Raw genomic sequence first — 20,628 nt, forward strand, 5'->3', positions numbered from 1 at the left:
CCTGAACAAATTGCTGTAAATGTACAACATAAAACAATTAAACAAATGTACATGATTGACAACATACACAGCTGTGGTATAATTGTTATTACCTGAGTAGGCCTACTCTACATTTTTCGTTCTTTATAACCTACTGTTTCCTTTTGCACCCACCACAAATTAGTATCGTCTGAGATTGTTTTTGGATAGACAACTGAAGCAAAGAATTACCACTACACCAGCTGGTGTTGATAATATTAGAAACCAGTTTCTCATGGTTTGACACACTGTAATATGCTGTATGCCTATGAAGGAGTACTACATCCCCCTGCTAGTGGGTCAGCAACACAACATGGACAACAAGTGGAGGAATTTTAACATTGGGTTTTATTCAAAACATATTTTAGGTCCACCAGTGCAAATGACACATGGCACAACAACCCTACAATACACTACATAATAAGGCTGAGGTAGGCCTAATATTTGTCCATGAGGGGTCTCTCAGTTCAGGGATCCAAACAGTAAGACGCTGAAGGGTTGCATCCCAATCATCTAAATTGGACTCCTCTCCCCTATCCTGTCTTGCTAGATCAGCACAGTTCTAGAAGGAGAAACAAATAGGGAAAGAAACTTTAAACTATTAAGATGTAGGCCCAGGTCATTGAAAGACTCCTCCCTACTCTCTCCCCCTGAAGTATCTCTGGTCCCAGATCTGGTTGGTCAGATGGTGGAGGTAAAATACTACTCCGCTTGTTCAAAAGGATCAGCCAGAGAAAAGCACTGCCCCAATTATCTGATCAACCAATCACCTCAACTTCTAAACAACTGGGCATGATATATATATTCCATGATATATACTGCATATCCACCGCTCCATTCATATGATACAAAGATTACTAGCTCAGGTCAAAGGTCGACCCTTGTGGACAAGCAGGTCATGGTGGATCCAGAGAAGGCTCCAGCGCAGCATCACATGCGTGTCTTCTTGTAGATGGCGACATACTCCTGGACGTCTTCAGGGGAGCCCAGGACCACAGGAACTCGCTGGTGGATGTTCTCTGGCTTGATGTCCAGGACATTCATCTCCCCCGTGGTGGCCATGCCTCCAGCCTGCTCGATGATGAAAGACATGGGGTTGCACTCATATAGTAGCCTCAGCTACACAGGACGGAGTGGAAGAGAGACGATGGTTAGTCACTTCAATATATAGAGAGAAATGGTCTAGTTCATTCTACCTTTTATCAGTTTTGGTGGGGCACAGCCAGCACTCTACTTTTGGTTACTTGTATGTAACATAGTTGTTTTTTTTCCAAAGTAGATATAACATTTATATGACCTGAGGAGCTCTGTCTCACTCACCTTGCCCTTGGGGCTCTTGACATTGGCAGGGTATAAGAAGATTCCTCCGTACACCAAAGTCCTGTGCACATCAGCCACCATGGAGCCAACATAACGCCCACCATAGGGGGCACTCCCATCCTGGAAACAAAAAGCAATGTACCCAGTGCGACTTACAATAGGTGCATTTAAAAGTAAGTAAGACAACCACGAGGCATATTTCATTAACTGCATTGGTCACTTCATAGTACCTAAAGAGTTAGTTAGTGGCGCAGAATTACAGTTTAAGCCCTTTCAGGTGTATAGTTAGTAAATTACCTCTGGATATTTCTTCTTCTTCAGGTATTCTGTGATGTCTGGGTAGAAGTGCTGAGCATAGCCTTCGTTCAGACTGTAGATCTTCCCTCTCTTCTTGATCTTCACGTCCTTATCTGTCAGGATAAACTCCCCGATAGACTAAAAACATACAGAACAGGGACCTGACTCAGCAACTTCATTGACTTTCTTTCCACTACACGTTACTTCTATTACTTCTGGAAGTTTGTTTGCACAAAAGCTTTGTTTACCATCCAGCATTAACTTATTTTATGTTCTATAGTAATTAATCACAAGATCAAAGAGCACCTCATGGATTAACTATAAATCAATGAAGGGCACCTCTCCTGTGTCTCTTCATTGACTATTGGATTTAGACGTGTTTATATGTTCTTTAACTGCCGTTTCTTATTTGTTTATCTATTCCATTTTATAGTTTTACTGTAGTGTGTTGTTATTTTAAAATACACTTTTACATTTTTAAAGTTTGATTTTACAGGGTTGAGCATGAAGCAGTTCACCCCTAGGTTTGATTTGAAACTTACAGGGTCGAGCATGAAGCAGTTGACCCCTTGACCTGTGGAGAGCACCATCATGGTGGCGCTGCCGTAGAGGGCATAACCGGCAGCAACGATGTGACGTCCAGACTGCAGCGCGTCCTTCTCATTGGGCTCATCATCTGTTGTCTGGGAGACAAACACGTGGATAGTTGTTACCAAACATAACAGAAGAACAGTGAAACAGTAACTAACTACAGTAGAAACTGGCACACTAATCTGACATACTGAAACAAAGTGTCTAAAAACGAAACAAAATGTGTGGAACAGTTACGGAACGTCTGAGACCGAATATAGAATGCCTTTCGGAAATTATTCAGACCCCTTTACTTTTCCCACATTTTGTAACGTTACAGCCTTATTCTAAATGGATTAAATTAAAACAATCCTCAGCAATCTACAAAGAATACCCCATAATGACAAAGTGAAAACAGGTTTTTAGACATTTTTGCAAACTTGGAGTCCACCTGTGGAAAATTCAATTGTTTGGACATGATTTGGAAAGGTCTTTATAAATGTCCCACAGTTGACAGTGCATGTCAGAGCAAAAACCAAGCCATGAGGTCGAAGGAATTGTCCGTAAAGCTCAGAGACATGATTGTGTGGAGGTACAGATCTGGCGAAGGGTACCGAAAACATTCTGCAGCATTGAAGGTCCCCAAGAACACAGTGACCTCCATCATTCTTTAATGGAAGAAGTTTGTAACCACCAAGACTCTTCCTAGAGCTGGCTGCCCGGCCAAATTGAGCAATCGGGGGAGAAGGGCCTTGGTCAGGGAGGTCATCAAGAACTCGATGGTCACTCTGACAGGGCTCTAGAATTCCGCTGTGGAGATGGGATAAACTCTAGACAACCATCTCTGCAGCACTCCACCAATCATGCCTTTATGGTAGGAGTGGCCAGACAGAAGGAGTGGCCCCCCCCCGACAATATTCCTCAGTAAAAAGACACATGACAGCCCGCTTGGAGTTTGCCAAAAGGCACCTAAAGACTCTCAGACCATGGGAAACAAGATTCTCTGGTCTGATGAAATCAAGATTGAACTCTTTGGCCTGAATGCCAAGCGTCACGTCTGGAAGAAACAATGCATCATCCCTACGGTGAAGTATGGTGGTGGCAGCATCATGCTGTGGCAATATTTTTCAGTGGCAGGGACTGGGAGACTAGTCAGGATCGAGGCAAAGATGAACGGAGCAAAGTACAAAGAGATCCTTGATGAAATCTTGCTCCAGAGCGCTCAGGACCTCAGACTTGGGCGAAGGTTCACCTTCCAACAGGACAACGACCCTAAGCACACAGCCAAGACAACGCAGGAGTGGCTTCAGGACAAGTTTATGAATGTCCTTGAGTGGCCCAGACAGAGCCCGATCGAACATCTCTGGAGAGACCTGAAAATAGCTGTACAGCAAAGCTCCCCATCCAACCTGACAGAGCTTGAGAGGATCTGCAGAGAAGAATGGGAGAAACTCCCCAAATACAGATGTGCCAAGCTTGTAGCATCATACCTAAGAAGACTCAAAGCTGTAATCGCTGCCAATGTGCTTCAACAAAGTACTGAGTAAAGGGTCTGAATACTTATGTAAAATGTAATATTTCAGTAATTATTTTGTATAAATTTGCAAACATTTCTAAAAACCTGTCTTTGCTTTGTCATTATGGGGTATTGTGTGTAGATTGATGAGGGAAAATAAACAATTTAATACATTTTAGAATAAGGCTGTAACGTAACAAAATTTGGAAATAGTCAAGGGGTCTGAGTACTTTCCAAAGGCACTGCATGTTATGGGCACGGAGGACTACGGAAGCCCTGTAGCCCAAGGCAATTTTTTTATTTAAATAATGTGACTCTTGGAATTCTTGTTTGAACGACTTTGTATCTTGTTTGAACAATTTTTTTTACTTAGTCGTTCAAACAAGAGTAATTGTTATTTTGTCTAATTAGGCCTCATTTGATATACAGATTGTCAGACCGTGTAATGGTTGCTGCAGCCATTCATTCACTGATTCCATCCATTGATAGGATTGTTCATTGACAGTTCTTTGATAGCCTAAAACAGGGCTGTTTCTGAGTGCCATAGCATGTAAGCGGAGCTTTATACAAAATACATTATCGAAACATTCATACAAATGTTGTTGTCAGTATTGCAAACATAAGCACGACACAGACAGGCAGTCTATCCATTTCATGTTTTTCTTAGCTGTTGAGTTATATGCAGCTATTTCCTCTCGCCACAATATCAGCATATATGGTATCAGGCAATGCAAAATGAACTTGCCTATTGTCAGACTCCTTTTACCGGTCTGGATACATGAACGTTCGGCTGCCCAGAGGTGGAATGCAGCAAGACACAGACATGCAGTCTAATTAGTGATTGAATGTTATTATTTCATCTTAATTACAAACATTGACTAAGCTGCACAGGAGACAGACAGGCAGTCAAGTAGTGTTATTTTACCTGGAACTAAGATATGGCAGCAACTACACTGCTCAAAAAAATAAAGGGAACACTTAAACAACACAATGTAACTCCAAGTCAATCACACTTCTGTGAAATCAAACTGTCCACTTAGGAAGCAACACTGATTGACAATAAATTTCACATGCTGTTGTGCAAATGGAATAGACAACAGGTGGAAATTATAGGCAATTAGCAGGGAGTGCTTCTGCAGGTGGTGACCACAGACCACTTCTCAGTTCCTATGCTTCCTGGCTGATGTTTTGGTCACTTTTGAATGCTGGCGGTGCTTTCACTCTAGTGGTAGCATGAGACGGAGTCTACAACCCTCACAAGTGGCTCAGGTAGTGCAGCTCATCCAGGATGAAACATCAATGCAAGCTGTGGCAAGAAGGTTTGCTGTGTCTGTCAGCGTAGTGTCCAGAGCATGGAGGCGCTACCAGGAGACAGGCCAGTACATCAGGAGACGTGGAGGAGGCCGTAGGAGGGCAACAACCCAGCAGCAGGACCGCTACCTCCGCCTTTGTGCAAGGAGGAGCAGGAGGAGCACTGCCAGAGCCCTGCAAAATGACCTTCAGCAGGCCACAAATGTGCATGTGTCTGCTCAAACGGTCAGAAACAGACTCCACAAGGGTGGTATGAGGGCCTGACGTCCACAGGTGGGGGTTGTGCTTACAGCCCAACACCGTGCAGGACGTTTGGCATTTGCCAGAGAACACCAAGATTGGCAAATTCGCCACTGGTGCCCTGTGCTCTTCACAGATGAAAGCAGGTTCACACTGAGCACATGTGACAGACGTGACAGAGTCTGGAGACGCCGTGGAGAACGTTCTGCTGCCTGCAACATCCTCCAGCATGACCGGTTTGGCGGTGGGTCAGTCATGGTGTGGGGTGGCATTTCTTTGGGGGCCCGCACAGCCCTCCATGTGCTCGCCAGAGGTAGCCTGACTGCCATTAGGTACCGAGATGAGATCCTCAGACCCCTTGTGAGACCATATGCTGGTGCGGTTGGCCCTGGGTTCCTCCTAATGCAAGACAATGCTAGACCTCATGTGGCTGGAGTGTGTCAGCAGTTCCTGCAAGAGGAAGGCATTGATGCTATGGACTGGCCCGCCTGTTCCCCAGACCTGAATCCAATTGAGCACATCTGGGACATCATGTCTCGCTCCATCCACCAACGCCACGTTGCACCACAGACTGTCCAGGAGTTGGCGGATGCTTTAGTCCAGGTCTGGGAGGAGATCCCTCAGGAGACCATCCGCCACCTCATCAGGAGCATGCCCAGGCGTTGTAGGGAGGTCATACAGGCACGTGGAGGCCACACACACTACTGAGCCTCATTTTGACTTGTTTTAAGGACATTACATCAAAGTTGGATCAGCCTGTAGTGTGGTTTTCCACTTTAATTTTGAGTGCGACTCCAAATCCAGACCTCCATGGGTTGATAAATTTGATTTCCATTGATAATTTGTGTGTGATTTTGTTGTCAGCACAAAAAAGTATTTAATAAGAATATTTCATTCATTCAGATCTAGGATGTGTTATTTTAGTGTTCCCTTTATTTTTTTGAGCAGTGTATAAAGATTAGCCTACATCATCACACAAAATGTTCCCAAAGTTTAGGGACTGCATCCTGCTTGTGCAAATGCAATAGACGTTAGACAGAGAAGGTTGTAGCCTTCATAATATATAGTGCCCTCAGAAGGTTTTCATATCCTTTGACTTATTCCACATAGTTGTGTTACAGCCTGAATTACAAATTGACAAAATGTACACAATAAACCCCCCCCCCCCCCCAACAAATCTTCTTCAGGACCGCAGGACGGTTGAGCTAATGTAGGCTAATGTGATTAGCATGAGGTTGTAAGAAACAAAACAAAATCCCAGGACAGACATCTGATATGGGCAGAAAGCTTACATTTTTGTTAATCTAACTGCACTGTCCATTTTACAGTAGCTATTACAGTGAAATAATACCATGCTATTGTTTGAGGAGAGTGTACAATTATGAACAAACCAATTAGGTACATTTGGTTAGTCTTGATACAACATTTTAAATAGATATGCAAGATTTCACTGGATCACTCTAAAACTTTCCACATAGTGCTGCCATCTAGTGGCCAAAGTATAAATTGCGCCTGGGCTAGAATAATTCATTATGCCCTTTCTCTTGCATTTCAAAGACCATGGTACAAAAAAAATAGAAAACTGTTTTTTTTTTCTTTGTATTATCTTTTACCAGATCTAATGTGTTATATTCTCCTACATTCCTTTCACATTTCCACAAACTTCAGTGTTTCCTTTCAAATGGTATCAAGAATATGCATATCCTTGCTTCAGGTCCTGAGCTACAGGCAGTTAGATTTGGGTATGTCATTTTAGGAAGAAATTGAAAAAAAGGGGGCGGATCCTTAAGAGGCAAAAGTGAAAACCTGTTTTTAGAAATGTGCTCAAATGTATTGAAATACAGAAATCTAATTTACATAAGTATTCACACTCCTGAGACAATACATGTTAGAATCACCTTTAGCAGCAATTACAGCTGTGAGTCTTTCTGGGTAAGTCTAAGAGCTTTGCACACCTGGATTGTACAATATTTGCACATTATTCTTTTAAATTCTTCATGCTCTGTCAAGTTGGTTGTTGATCATTGCTACACAGCCACTTTCAAGTCTTGCCAAAGATTTAAGCCAATTTAAGTCAAATGTAACTAGGCCACTCAGGAACATTCAATGTCGTCTTGGGACCTTGTGTTTTAGGTTATTGTACTGCTGAAAGGTGAGTTTGTCTCCCAGTGTCTGTTAGAAAGCAGACTGAACCAGGTTTTCCTCTCGGATTTTGCATGTGCTTAGCTCTATTCCGCTTCTTTTTATATATATATATATATAAGTCCTTACCGATGACAAGCATACCTGTAACACGATGCAGCCACCACCATGCTTGAAAATATGAAGCGTGGTACTCAGTGATGTGTCGTGTTTGCCCCAAACCTAATGCTTTGTATTCAGGATAGAATTAATTTCTTAGCCACATTTTTGGAGTTTTACTTTCTGACTGGGTGTATTGATACACCATCCAATGTGCAATTCATAACTTCACCACGCTCAAAAGGGATATTTAATGTTGGCTTTTTCTCCATTTTCTTTTTTTTTCATCTACCAATAGGTGCCCTTGTTTGCGAGGCATTGGAAAACCTCTGGTCTTTGTTGTTGAATCTGTGTTTGAAATTCACTTCTCGACTGAGGGACCTTATAGGTAATTGTATGTGTGGGGTACAGTGATGAGGTAGCATTCAAAAATAATGTTAACACTATTATTGCACACAGAGTCCATGCAACTTAGTATGTTACTTGCTAAGCACATTTTTACTGCTGAACTTATTTAGGCTTGCCATAAAGGAATTGAATACTTATTGACTCAAGACATTTCAGCGTTTCAATTTTAATTAATTTTTACATTTTTACAATCATAATTCCACTTTGACATAATGGGGTATTGTGTGTAGGCCAGTGACACAAAATCTAAATTTAATACATTTTAAATTCAGAGGCAATTTACAGAATACTTTCTGAATGTTCGTTCAAATCGAGGCAGGGTTTTATTTCAGCTGTTCAGAAATATGAGGCAGAGACATACGCTGCCTCACAGTTCAGAATGGGGTGAGTAAAGAGCAAAACATGAAGGGAGCAGGACTGTGAGCAGCAGTAACATTAGAAAAACAAATGTATGCATAAAATAACACATGCGTAGAATGTAATCCGGATCCTTAGCTTTAAGAAAAAGGTTTATGGAGGGGTGGGCTGGGGCGTATTAATTAGCCCTAGTCGGTTGTAATTATTTAGCCTACCCCACCCAGAGTAACCTATATATACACGGAACAAAAATATAAACACAACATATAAAGTGTTGGTCCCATGTTTCATGAGCTGAAATAAAAGATCCCAGAAATGTTCCATACTCACAAAAATCTTATTTCTCTAAAATGTTGTGCACAAATGTGTTTACATCCCTGTTAGTGAGCATTTCTCCCTTGCCAAGATAATCCATCCACCTGACAGGTGTGGAATATCAAGAAGCTGATAAAACGGCACCATCATTACATAGGTGCACCTTGTGCTGGGGCCAATAAAAGGCCCCTAAAAATGTGCAGTTGTATCACACAACACAATGCCACAGATGTCTCAAGTTGAGGGAGTGTGCAATTGTGCAATTGGCATGCTGACTGCAGGAATGTCCACCAGAGCTGTTGCCAGAGAATTTAACATTCATTTCTCTACCATAAGCCACCTCGTGTCATTTTAGAAAATTTGGCAGTATGTCCAACCGGCCTCACAACCGCAGACCATGTGTATGGCATTGTATAGGCGAGCGGTTTGCTGATGTCAACATTGTGAACAGAGTGCCCCATGGTGGGTTTATGGTATGGGCAGGCATAAGCAACAGACAACGAACACAATTGCATTTTATCAATGTCAATTTGAATGCACAGAGATACCGTGACGCGATCCTGAGGTCCATTGTCGTGCCATTTCATCTGCCGCCATCACCATGTCTCAGCATGATAATGCACTGCCCCATGTCACAATGATCTGTACACAATTCCTGGAAGCTGAAACATGACCCAGTTCTTCCATGGCCTGCATACGAATCAAGCCGTGGCTGTCACCCATTGAGCACGCTTGGGATACTCAACAGTGTGTTCCAGTTCCCGCCAATATCCAGCAACTTTGCACAGCCATTGAAGAGGAGTGGGACAGCATGGCACAATCAACAACCTGATTAACTCTATGCAAAGGAGATATGTTGCGCTGCATGAGGCAAATGGTCACACCAGAGACTGACTGGTTTTCAGATCTGTGACCAACAGATGCATATCTGTATTCCCAGTCATGTAAAATCAATAGATTAGGGCCTAACGAATTTATTTCAATTGACTGATTTCCTTATATGACCTGTAATTTAGTAAAATCTTTGAAATTGTTGCATGTTGCGTTTATATTCTACTTTCTAACATCAGGATATGACATTTATTTTGAAGGACTTTAAATGTATTAACGGATGTTTTAGGTAAGCAATAGATAGGCTACTGTAAAATGTATTTGAATAGAAACATAATATAAATCAATTTAACTAAACTATAATAAATAAATATTAAAGGCCAATATCAGCTTCTTTTCATAAATAATCTCAAACTGCAGCGGTCAAATTATTTGTGCACAGGAGCAGGCACCAACAAGTTTCACATGTGTATTGAGCGTGGGAAATGCACTCCACAAATTAAATATACTGTTTACAGAAAATATATAAATAATACATATAGGAGCAAATCAGACTGACTATCAAGTCACCAAAAGTACAAACATGTTGTATGCACGGAAAGGATACACCCTGGTGGTCATCGTAATGTAATCCATTTATTATCCATCCACATTTAATATGACATTACCTTGAATGCATTCATCAAACTAACTAACTTTCACTCGTTTCCAATGGGCACAATATTGATGTTTACCTCGCCTGTATGCTTGTTATTTCCGCAATTTTCGCACAGTGAAGTACTACCCAAACCAGATCAAACCAGACAGACGTATCTGGTTTCAAGTGGCCAAGTCACGTCATGTGATCTAGTGGACGAACTCGAAATCAGACAAGCTCATATTACATCCGTGAAAAGGTTACGACTTCAGCTTTCTCCTCATATGTATGTATATCATTCCTGTAAGACAAAAAATGTAGTCATGGAACGTTGCACAAGCCCTGCGCTTTTAAAATGGCTGTGTTCCTATGGGAATTTAACCATGTTTAGAGCGCCACCATTACGTAAAAGATATGCCCCCCCAAAAATTCCCTACAACAAATTTTTTTTAATCTTTGGAATGGCAATTGGTGACAAATGCAGAGTTATTCCATAAAGGAAAGAAAGGAAGGCTCCCAACCACTTGTGTATCACAGTTATTTTCTCATTTTGCTCATTTGTAGCTTTGGCAACTGTGTGTTTTCTATCCCTGCTCGCTCCTCTCCCTGCAGGCTTTACAGACGCTCCACACCCCTTGGCTGCAACCCCTTCTAATTTAGTGTACCATGCATGCACAACCCATGTGGAATTCTTGTTCTTCAGCAGCGTTTGGAACTGCTGATCTGTGGTCAAGAACCCAGAGTTCATCTCAGCCTATACTGCCCTTAAGTCCCTTGACTTTTTGGCTCCGACGTTGACATGGATCACCCCAGAGAACACTGCTACTCCAGCTGCTCTCTTCACCTGACTATGTTCTCTCAGTCTGAGAGCATCTGTTCATTGCCGTGGTGGCACAGTGCTGCTGATTTCTCCTAAATGGAAATTCTCTTTACTCCCTCACCTGTCCTTCTCCTTATTTGAATTCCATGCGGTCAATGTCACTTGTCCACTCAAGCTTAACATTGTTGCCATCTAATCGCCCACCAGGTTCCCTTGGAGAGTTCATCAATAAGCTTCACACATTGATAAGCTCATTTCCTGACGTTGGCTCAGCGCTCTTTGTACTGTGCGACTTCAACCTCCTGACGTCTGCCTTCCATTGATTTCTTTCCCTCCTTGCCTCTTTTGACCTCACCCTTTCCACTCAAGGCAGGCAATACGCATGACCTCATCTTTACTTGAGGCTGTTCGCCTACTAATCTCATGCGCCGTCACAATCTTCTCTCCTATCATCTCTCCCTTTTGCTAAATCGCTCCCTTCTGGTTCTGCCTCTTCGAGCCTACCATCCTACCTTTCCACAGCCTATTACTTGCACTGTCCCCTTTCCTCCCGTCCGGCCCTCCCCTCCGTGACTCATTGCAACCTTAAATAACAGGGCTGCAGTCAGCTGAGGAAAACTTAACTTCCGGAAGACCTATCATCCTTCACTCCCTCTCTACCTTCTCTTCCTCTGATAGAAAGTGGCTTTAGCAGCAGATACATTCTGCCTCTAACCCTAGGAAACTCTTCACCTTCTCCTCCCTCCTTAATCCTACACCCCCTCCCGCTCTGCGGACAACTTGGTCAACCACTTTGAAAAGAAGGTTGATGACATCCGCTCAGCCTACTGAATCAACTGGTCCCACTCATACATAACTACCCTACGCCTTGACCTTTTGCTCCCCTCTCACGCCAGAAGAAATCTTACGACTAGTGAAGTCCAGCTGCCCGACAACCTGCACGCTCGACCCCAACTTCAGACCATCTCTGGAGACCTTCCATTCCGCACGTCACTCATCCCTGACCAGTGGCTGCATCCCCTCTGACTTCAAAATGGCCTGAGTCACTCCCCTCCTCAAGAAACAAACACTCAACCCCTCTGATGTCAAACCCCCACACAAAAAATAATTTTGTGAACTAACACTCGCACTTGACTCTTTTCCCTCTTTCTAGCTCTGACTTCGCTGATAGTTACTTCATTGAGATGAATGCACTAAGTAAGTCACTCTGGATAAGAGCGTCTTATAAATGACTCCAATGTGAATGCATTTGATATTTTAGCTTAATTACATGTATTTATATTATAGTGATTCTATTTCAAGGACAACTCAAATACATTTGACAGTAGCCTATGTAGTGCCTACCTAAAACATCTGTTTATATATTTGAAGTCCTTCAAAATAGACACTACATATCCTAATGTTAGAAAGTAGAGTATGCCGTGCCTTGAGCCCTTGACTTTTTCCATATTTAAAATTACATTACAGCCTTATTGTAAAATAATAAAATGTATTAAAACTCTGCAATCTACCCCATAATGACAAAGCAACATTTTAAAATAAAAACTGAAATACCTTTATTTACGTAAGTATTCAGACCCTTTGCTATGAGACAACAAAAAAAAAGCTCAGGTGCATCCTGTTTCCATTGATCATCCTTGATGTTTCTACAACTTGAAGTCCACCTGTGGTAAATTCAATTGATTGGACACGATTTGAAAAGGCACACACCTGTCTATATAAAAAGGTCCCACAGTTGACAGTGCACGTAAGAGCAAAAACCAAGCCATGAGGTCAAAGGAATTGTCCGTCATTCTTAAATGGATGAGGTTTGGAACCACCAAGACTCTTCCTAGAGCTGGCCGCCCGGCCAAACTGAGCAATCGTGGGAGAAGGGACTTGGTCAGGGAGGTGACCAAGAACCCGCTGGTCACTGACAGAGCTCTAGAGTTCCTCTGTGGAGACGGAAGGACAACCATCTGAGGCACACCACCAAATCAGGCCTTTATGGTAGAGTGGCCAGACGGAAGCCACTCCTCAGTAAAAAAGGTACATGACAGCCGGCTTGGAGTTTGCCAAAAAAGGCACCTAAAAGACTATCAGACAATTAGAAACAAGATTCTCTGGTCTGATGAAACCGAAATTGAACTCTTGACTGAATGCCAAGCATCACATCTGGAGGAAACCTGGCACCATCCCTACAGTGAAGCATGGTGGTGGCAGAATCATGCTGTGGGGATGTTTTTCAGCGGCAGGGACTGGGTGACTAGTCAGGATCGAGGCAAAGATGAACAGAGCAAAGTAGAGAGATCCTTGATGAAAACCTGCTCCAGAGCGCTCAGGACCTCAGACTTGGGCGAAGGTTCACCTTCCAACAGGACAACGACCCTAAGCACACAGCCAAGACAACAAGCTTAAGAGGATCTGCAGAGAAGAATGGGAAAAGCTCCCCAAATACAGGCGTGCCAAGCTTGTAGCGTCATACCCAAGACACATTGCTGTAATGGCTGCCAAAGGTGCTTCAAAGTACTGAGTAAAGGGTCTGAATACTTATGTAAAGTTTTATTTTTTATAAATTAGCAAACATTTCTAAAAACCTGTTTTGCTTTGTCATTGTGTAGATTGAGGAAAAAATGTTTAAAGACATTTTAGAATAAGGCCGTAAAGTAACAAAATGTGGAAAAAGTCGAGGTCTGATTTACCTTCCGAAGGCACTGTAAACCAGTGGTGGAAAAAGTACCCAATTGTCATACCTGAGTAAAAGTAAAGATACCTTAATAGAAAATGACCCTAGTAAAAGTGAAAGTCACCCAGCAAAATCCTACTTGAGTAAAAGTCTAAGTATTTGGTAGTATCGAAAGTAAGCATGCTCCAACACACAATTTACAAACGAAGCATGTCTTTAGTGAGTCCGCTAGATCAGATGCAGTAGGGATAACCAGGGATGTTCTCTTGATAAGTGTGTGAATTAGACAATTTTCCTGTCCTGCTAAGCATTCAAAATGTAACGATTTAATATATAAAAAAGGAAAGTACAGACACCCCCAAAAACTATTTTAGTACTTAAGTATTTTTTACTTAAGTACTTTATCTAGATTACAGCAGTGGTGTATAGGCTACTGTGGATATGGTCCCAGTAAGAAGTGATAAAGAACAAAAAATGCTAGGCAGAACATGCCCAGAACTTGTGGCTGAGCAGTACCAGAGCAAAATTGGAGCAGGAGAGGGATTGAATTACACTCTGCTCCTCACTTAAAAGTTATGGCATTCAGAAGCAGCCCTGCTTTAGGTTATCAAAGAACAGTCAATGAATAATCCTGGATTCAGTGATGTGTTGTGAAATCTGTTGAGAATGTATTATGTTTTTAAAGTTGTATAACTGCTAATGGGGCATCCATAATAAATACAAATGAATGGCTGCAGCAACCATTACACGGTCTGACAAGCTGCGTAACAAGTTATGCTTAGAGAAAAGACCAATTAAATCAAAGTTTGTCACGTGCGCCGAATACAACAGGTGTAGACCTTAGTGAAATGCTTACTTACAGGCTCTAACCAACAGTTCAAAAAAGGTATTAGGTGAACAATAAAGAAATAAAAACAAGTTAAAAAGACAGTGAAAAATAAACCGTAGCGAGGCTACATACAGTAGCGAGGCTACATACAGTAGCGAGGCTACATACAGTAGCGAGGCTGCATACAGGCACCGGTTAGTTGGGCTGATTGAGGTAGTATGTACATGTAGATATGGTTAAAGTGACTATGCATATATGATGAACAGAGAGTAGCAGTAGCGTAAAAGAGGGGTTGGCGGGTGGTGGGTTGCGGGACACAATGCAGATAGCCAGGTTAGCCAATGTGCGGGGGCACTGGTTGGTCGGGCCAATTGAGGTAGTATGTACATGAATGTATAGTTAAAGTGACTATGCATATATGATAAACAGAGTAGCAGCAGCGTAAAAGAGGGGTTGGGGGGCACAAAATGCAAATAGTCCGGGTAGCCATTTGATTACCTGTTCGGGTAATGGCTTGGGGGTAAAACTGTTGAGAAGCCTTTTTGTCCTAGACTTGGCACTCCGGTACTGCTTGCCATGCGATAGTAGAGAGAACAGTCTATGACTGGGGTGGCTGGGGTCTTTGACAATTTTTAGGGCCTTCTTTTGACACCGCCTGGTGTAGAGGTCCTGGATGGCAGGCAGCTTAGCCCCAGTGATGTAATGGGCCGTACGCACTACCCTCTGTAGTGCCTTGCGGTCGGAGGCCGAGCAGTTGCCGTTCCAGGCAGTGATGCAACCAGTCAGGATGCTCTCGATGTTGCAGCTGTAGAACCTTTTGAAGATCTGAGTACCCATTCCAAATCTTTTTAGTTCCCTGAGGGGGAATAGGCTTTGTCGTGCCCTCTTCACGACTGTCTTGGTGTGTTTGGACCATTCTAGTTTGTTGGTGATGTGGACACCAAGGAACTTGAAGCTCTCAACCTGCTCCACTGCAGCTCCGTCGATGAGAATGGTGGCGTGTTCGGTCCTCCTTTTCCTGTAGTCCACAATCATCTCCTTTGTCTAGGTCACGTTGAGGGATAGGTTAATATTCTGGCACCACCCGGCCAGGTCTCTGATCTCCTCCCTATAGGCGGTATCGTCGTTGTCGGTGATCAGGCCTACCACTGTTGTGTCATCTGCAAACTTAATGGTATTGGAGTCGTGCCTAGCCATGCAGTTGTGGGTGAACAGGGAGTACAGGAGAGGACTGAGCATACACCCCTGGGGGGCTCCAGTGTTGAGGATCAGCGTGGCAGATGTGTTGTTACCTACCCTCACCACCTGGGAGCAGCCCGTCAGGAAGTCCAGGATCCAGTTGCAGAGGGATGCGTTTTGTTCCAGGATCCTTAGCTTAGTGATGAGCTTTGAGGGTACTATGGTGTTGAACACTGAGCTGTAGTCAATGAATAGCATTCTCACATAGGTGTTCCTTTTGTCCAGGTGGGAAAGGGCAGTGTGGAGTGCAATAGAGATTGCATCATCTGTAGATCTGTTTGAGCTGTATGCAAATTGGAGTGGGTCTAGGGTTTCTGGGATAATGGTGTTGATGTGAGCCATTACCAGCCTTTCAAAGCACTTCATGGCTACGGACGTGAGTGCTACGGGTTTGTAGTCATTTAGGCAGGTTGCCTTCGTGTTCTTGGCCACAGGGACTATGGTGGTCTGCTTGAAACATGTTGGTATTACAGACTCAATCAGGGACATGTTGAAAACGTCAGTGAAGACACCTGCCAGTTGGTCAGTAAATGCCCGGAGCACACATCCTGGTAATCCATCTGGCCCCGCAGCCTTGTGAATGTGGACCTGTTTAAAGGTGTTACTCACGTTGGCTACGGAGAGTGTGATCACTGTCGTCCGGAACAGCTGATGCTCTCATGCATGCCTCAGTGTTGCTTGCCTTGAAGCGAGCATAGAAGTGACTTAGCTTGTCTGGTAGGCTCGTGTCACTGGGAAGCTCGCGGCTGTGCTTCCCTTTGTAGTCTGTAATAGTTTGCAAGCCCTGCCACACAAGACGAGCGTCGGAGCCTGTGTAGTACGATTCAATCTTAGCCCTGTATTGAAGCTTTGCCTGTTCGATGGTTCATCGCAGGGCATAGCAGAATTTCTTATTAGAGTCCCGCACCTTGAAAGCGGCGGCTCTACCCTTTAGCTCAGTGCGAATGTTGCCTGAAATCAATGGCTTCTGTTTGGGGTATGTACGTACAGTCACTGTGGGGACAACGTCCTCAATGCACTTATTGATAAAGCCAGTGACTGATGTGGTGTACTCCTCAATGGCATCGGAAGAATCTCGAAACATGTTCCAGTCTGATAGTAAAGTAGTCCTGTAGTTTAGCATCTGCTTCATCTGACCACTTTTTTATAGACCGAGTCACTGGTGCTTCCTGCTTTAATTTTTGCTTGTAAGCAGGAATCAGGAGGATAGAGTTGTGGTTGGATTTACCAAATGGAGGGAGAGCTTTGTCTCTGTGTGTGGAGTACAGGTGATCTAGAATTCTTTCCCCCTCTGGTTGCACATTAACCTCACTAGGATACGTGGGACGCTAGTGTCCCATTTGGCCAACATCCAGTGAAATTGCAGAGCGCCAAATTAAAAAACAGAAATACTCATTATAAAAATTAATAAATCATACAAGTGTTATACATCGGTTTAAAGATGAACTTCTTGTTAATCCAACCACGGTGTCAGATTTCAAAAAGGCTTTACGGCGAAAGCATACCATGCGATTATCTGAAAACAGCGCCCAGCAGACAAATCATTACAAACATTTACCAGCCAAGTAGAGGAGTTACACAAGTCAGAAATAGCGATAAAATGTATCACTTACCTTTGATGATCTTCATATGGTTGCACTCAGAAGACTCCCATTTACTCAATAAATGTTTGTTTTGTTCGATAAAGTCCCTGTTTATATCCAAAAACCACTGTTTTGTTTGCGCGTTTTGTTCAGTAATCCACAGGCTCAAACGCAGTCACAACAGGCAGACAAAAAATCCAAATAGTATCCGTGAAGTTCGTAGAAACATGTCAAACGATGTTTATAATCAATCCTCAGGTTGTTTTTAGCTTAAATAATCGATAATATTTCAACCGGACAATAACGTTGTCAATATAAAAAGGTAAACAAGAAAGGCGCGCGCTCTCGGTCGTGCGCATGAAAAACCTCTGGGACACTGTAGGGTCCACTCATTCAGAGTGGTCTTACTCTCTCATTTTTCAGAATACAAGCCTGAAACAATTCCTAAAGACTGTTGACATCTAGTGGAAGCCATAGGAAGTGCAATTTGAGTCCTAAGTCAATGGATACTGTAATGGCATTCAATAGAAAAACTACAAACCTAAAAAAATCCCACTTCCTGGATAGATTTTTTTCAGGTTTTCGCCTTCCGAATCAGTTCTGTTATACTCAGACATTATGTTAACAGTTTTGGAAACTTTAGAGTATTTTCTATGCATATCCTAGCTTCTGGGCCTGAGTAGCAGGCAGTTTACTTTGGGCAAGCTTTTCATCCGGAGGTAAAAATAGTGCCCCCTACCCTAGTGAAGTTAAACATGTTGATGGAAATTAGGTAGAACTGATTTAAGTTTCCCTGCATTAAAGTCTTTGGCAACTAGGAGCGCCGCCTCTGGGTGGGTGAGTGGTTTCCTGTTTGCTTATTTCCGTATACAGCTGAGTCATTCATACGAGATCACCTGTTCAAACGACTTAGTAACTTTTTTGAACAACAATATCTCATTTGAACAACTTAGTAAACATTTTTTATTTTTTACATTTTTTTTGCCTAGGGCCTAAGGGGTTCCGTAGAGGAATAATAACAAAAGAGTCACCAACCTTTCTGTAGATGGCAAAAATGGTTCCAATTGATACAAGACAGTCAATGTTTGACGAGCCATCCAGTGGGTCGAAGCACACAATATATTTTCCCTGTGAAAAAAAAGGACATTGTCACATTGATGTTATAAGACATACCTCAACTTCCATCTGGACCACACACACATCTACCTGTTTCTCTGGCTCCACAATGAGGGCCCTCTCGTTCTCCTCTGACACCAGGACACAGGAGGTGAAAGAGGACTTGATCATGTTGATGACCAAGTCATTGGACAGAACATCCAGCTTCTTCACCTGGTCACCGGTCACGTTGGTGCTCCCAGCAATGCCATAGCTGGAGGGGAGGGAGAGAAAGGAGGAGAGAGAAAGGAGGAAGGGATAGAGAGATGGGCAGGGGGCAGACATGTGAGTAGTAATATCACCACAGTAGGCCTATTTCTGTCACAATTGGAAGGAGGGAGGGACAAGGGTAAAGTGTTTCTATGATGGCTCTGTGACAGTGGGCATGCAGTGTCTGGTTCAACTCACAGGGCACAGAGAGTGATACCATCTGTTGGCCTTCATTGACTGTCAGTCATAAAGGAAATTCCTGACAATGGAGGACTGTAAAGAAATTCCTGATAAATAGGTAATAGGCCTATACTTCCTCCTAATGAAGACAATAGACATGTCTCAAGAGGAAATAAATGAATGATTTGGGAGTAGCCTATTCCATTACAATAGCTCTGGCTTGCATTTATGAAAACATTGAGTCCAAAGAAAGAAACGGATGAACATTGACCCGAGTCGAAGTTGACAACAGTATTACCTGATTAGCTGGATTGTCAGACTCATGCATAATATCCGACTAGGTAAATATTTGATTTAGTCTCCCTACCCGGCATATGGTTGGTTGGTTGGACGGTCCCTGCTATTGATATAATCATTCACTTATTGCCAGTGCTTTGTGATTACCATATAGCACAGAGGGGATAAGAATCCACAACTCACATTTTCTGCAGCATCACTTTGTTGATCAGACGATCAGTATCGTTTTACTGCGCTCAGTTGATAAATGTGACACATGATGCAACAAAAATGATCACTGACTGACCATATCACTAGCTAGTTTTCCATCCAATGTGACAGATTTTTATGCAAATATTCAAAAATCTGAGATGTTATTTTCATTAAAACAGACTGTTTAAAATGCTGTGCGTGATGACGTAATGCACATACAAATAACTTTGCCTTTAAATTCCCATGTACCAAAAGAAAAATAAGTTAACTGGGTGTCCATCACATTTTAAACTCTACTGATGGTTGTCACAAAAACAGTTTCATTATATAGAAAATGTGCCCATTCTGGTCTTGGCCCATGCACTTTAACCAACAGCTCACTGATACAGTGCAGGTAGGCTACCTACATTATGAGATTAATATAGATAAGAGCAATATTATTTTTATTTGTCAAACGGCAGCCAAGCACTGACCATCATGCCACCAGAATAAGACCCTCTATTTATTGGAAAGGAGCATCAAGCTCATCCCCTTGTACATCCACCACCCTGTGAAGTTTAATAAACTGCATGCTTTCCCAAGTTGTAGTGGGAGGACCACAACATATCATGTAAATCCAAATTTATTTAGATAGGATGGTTATTATATCAATATTTGCACATTAAGGAGTTTACCACTATTTTTGGGTAGCCTACATGGCAATTCAACCGCAATATGTATTGTATGTGCACTACGTCATCACGCACAGCCTTTTATCAACAACAAGTCAATTTGATGGAAACACATCTCTGGTGGGAGAATAAACATTATTTTCATGTGGCTTTTTAAATATTCTCATGTAAATCTGTCGCCATTTTACATTGTCATTTAACGTACATTCCTACTTTACCCTGTGAGGACCGAACCAACAACGCGCCATGCTCTACCAACTGAGTCACACGGGACCAATTGAATGGACACCAAGACTTTCACATGCATACACAGAAACGTACAGGTTGGCAATCCCAGCTTTTCTGACCGCGGTGGAGATAGCTTTAACGGCTGTGCAGATAGAGTTGAGGAGGGTGGTCAGTTCTCCCGTTCCCTTCGCCTTCCTTCCCTCCTCCTGCACGAATCTCGTGAGGGTAACGACATTAGTATCGAACGCGCCTCGTTCGGACATGGTAACGAACTGTACTGGTTCTTTGAGCTTGTTTGCCGCGCGACGTATTCCTGCTGATTGGGGTACCGGGACAGGTGAGTTCCTCAAAGCCTCACCCTAAAGTTAAAATAGAACTAAAGAGTCGAGAGGGTGTGCAGGTGTTTGAACTAAAGGGTGTGCAGGTGTTTGAACCAATCACAGTTGGCCTTTCACCGGGAGGGGCGTGGTTGAGCACTGGCTGAGAGGTATAAACAGG

At 42.9% G+C, this 20,628-nt stretch overlaps 1 protein-coding gene across 1 annotated transcript; it reads right to left on the minus strand.

The window, feature by feature from the left end:
* Nucleotides 1-345: 345 nt before the first annotated feature.
* Nucleotides 346-20,515, minus strand: LOC120044945 (fructose-1,6-bisphosphatase 1-like). Its single transcript, XM_038989695.1, has 7 exons — nucleotides 20,224-20,515; nucleotides 18,404-18,566; nucleotides 18,233-18,325; nucleotides 2,178-2,318; nucleotides 1,636-1,773; nucleotides 1,339-1,458; nucleotides 346-1,137 (listed from the first exon to the last, which is right to left on the minus strand). The coding sequence occupies exons 1-7, from the start codon at nucleotides 20,391-20,393 to the stop codon at nucleotides 949-951; spliced, it is 1,014 nt and encodes a 337-aa protein (XP_038845623.1). The 5' UTR covers nucleotides 20,394-20,515; the 3' UTR covers nucleotides 346-948.
* Between the last annotated feature and the right edge of the window lie 113 nt (nucleotides 20,516-20,628).

Source organism: Salvelinus namaycush, chromosome 3 (assembly GCF_016432855.1).
Source record: "Salvelinus namaycush isolate Seneca chromosome 3, SaNama_1.0, whole genome shotgun sequence".
Lineage (NCBI taxonomy): Eukaryota > Metazoa > Chordata > Actinopteri > Salmoniformes > Salmonidae > Salvelinus > Salvelinus namaycush.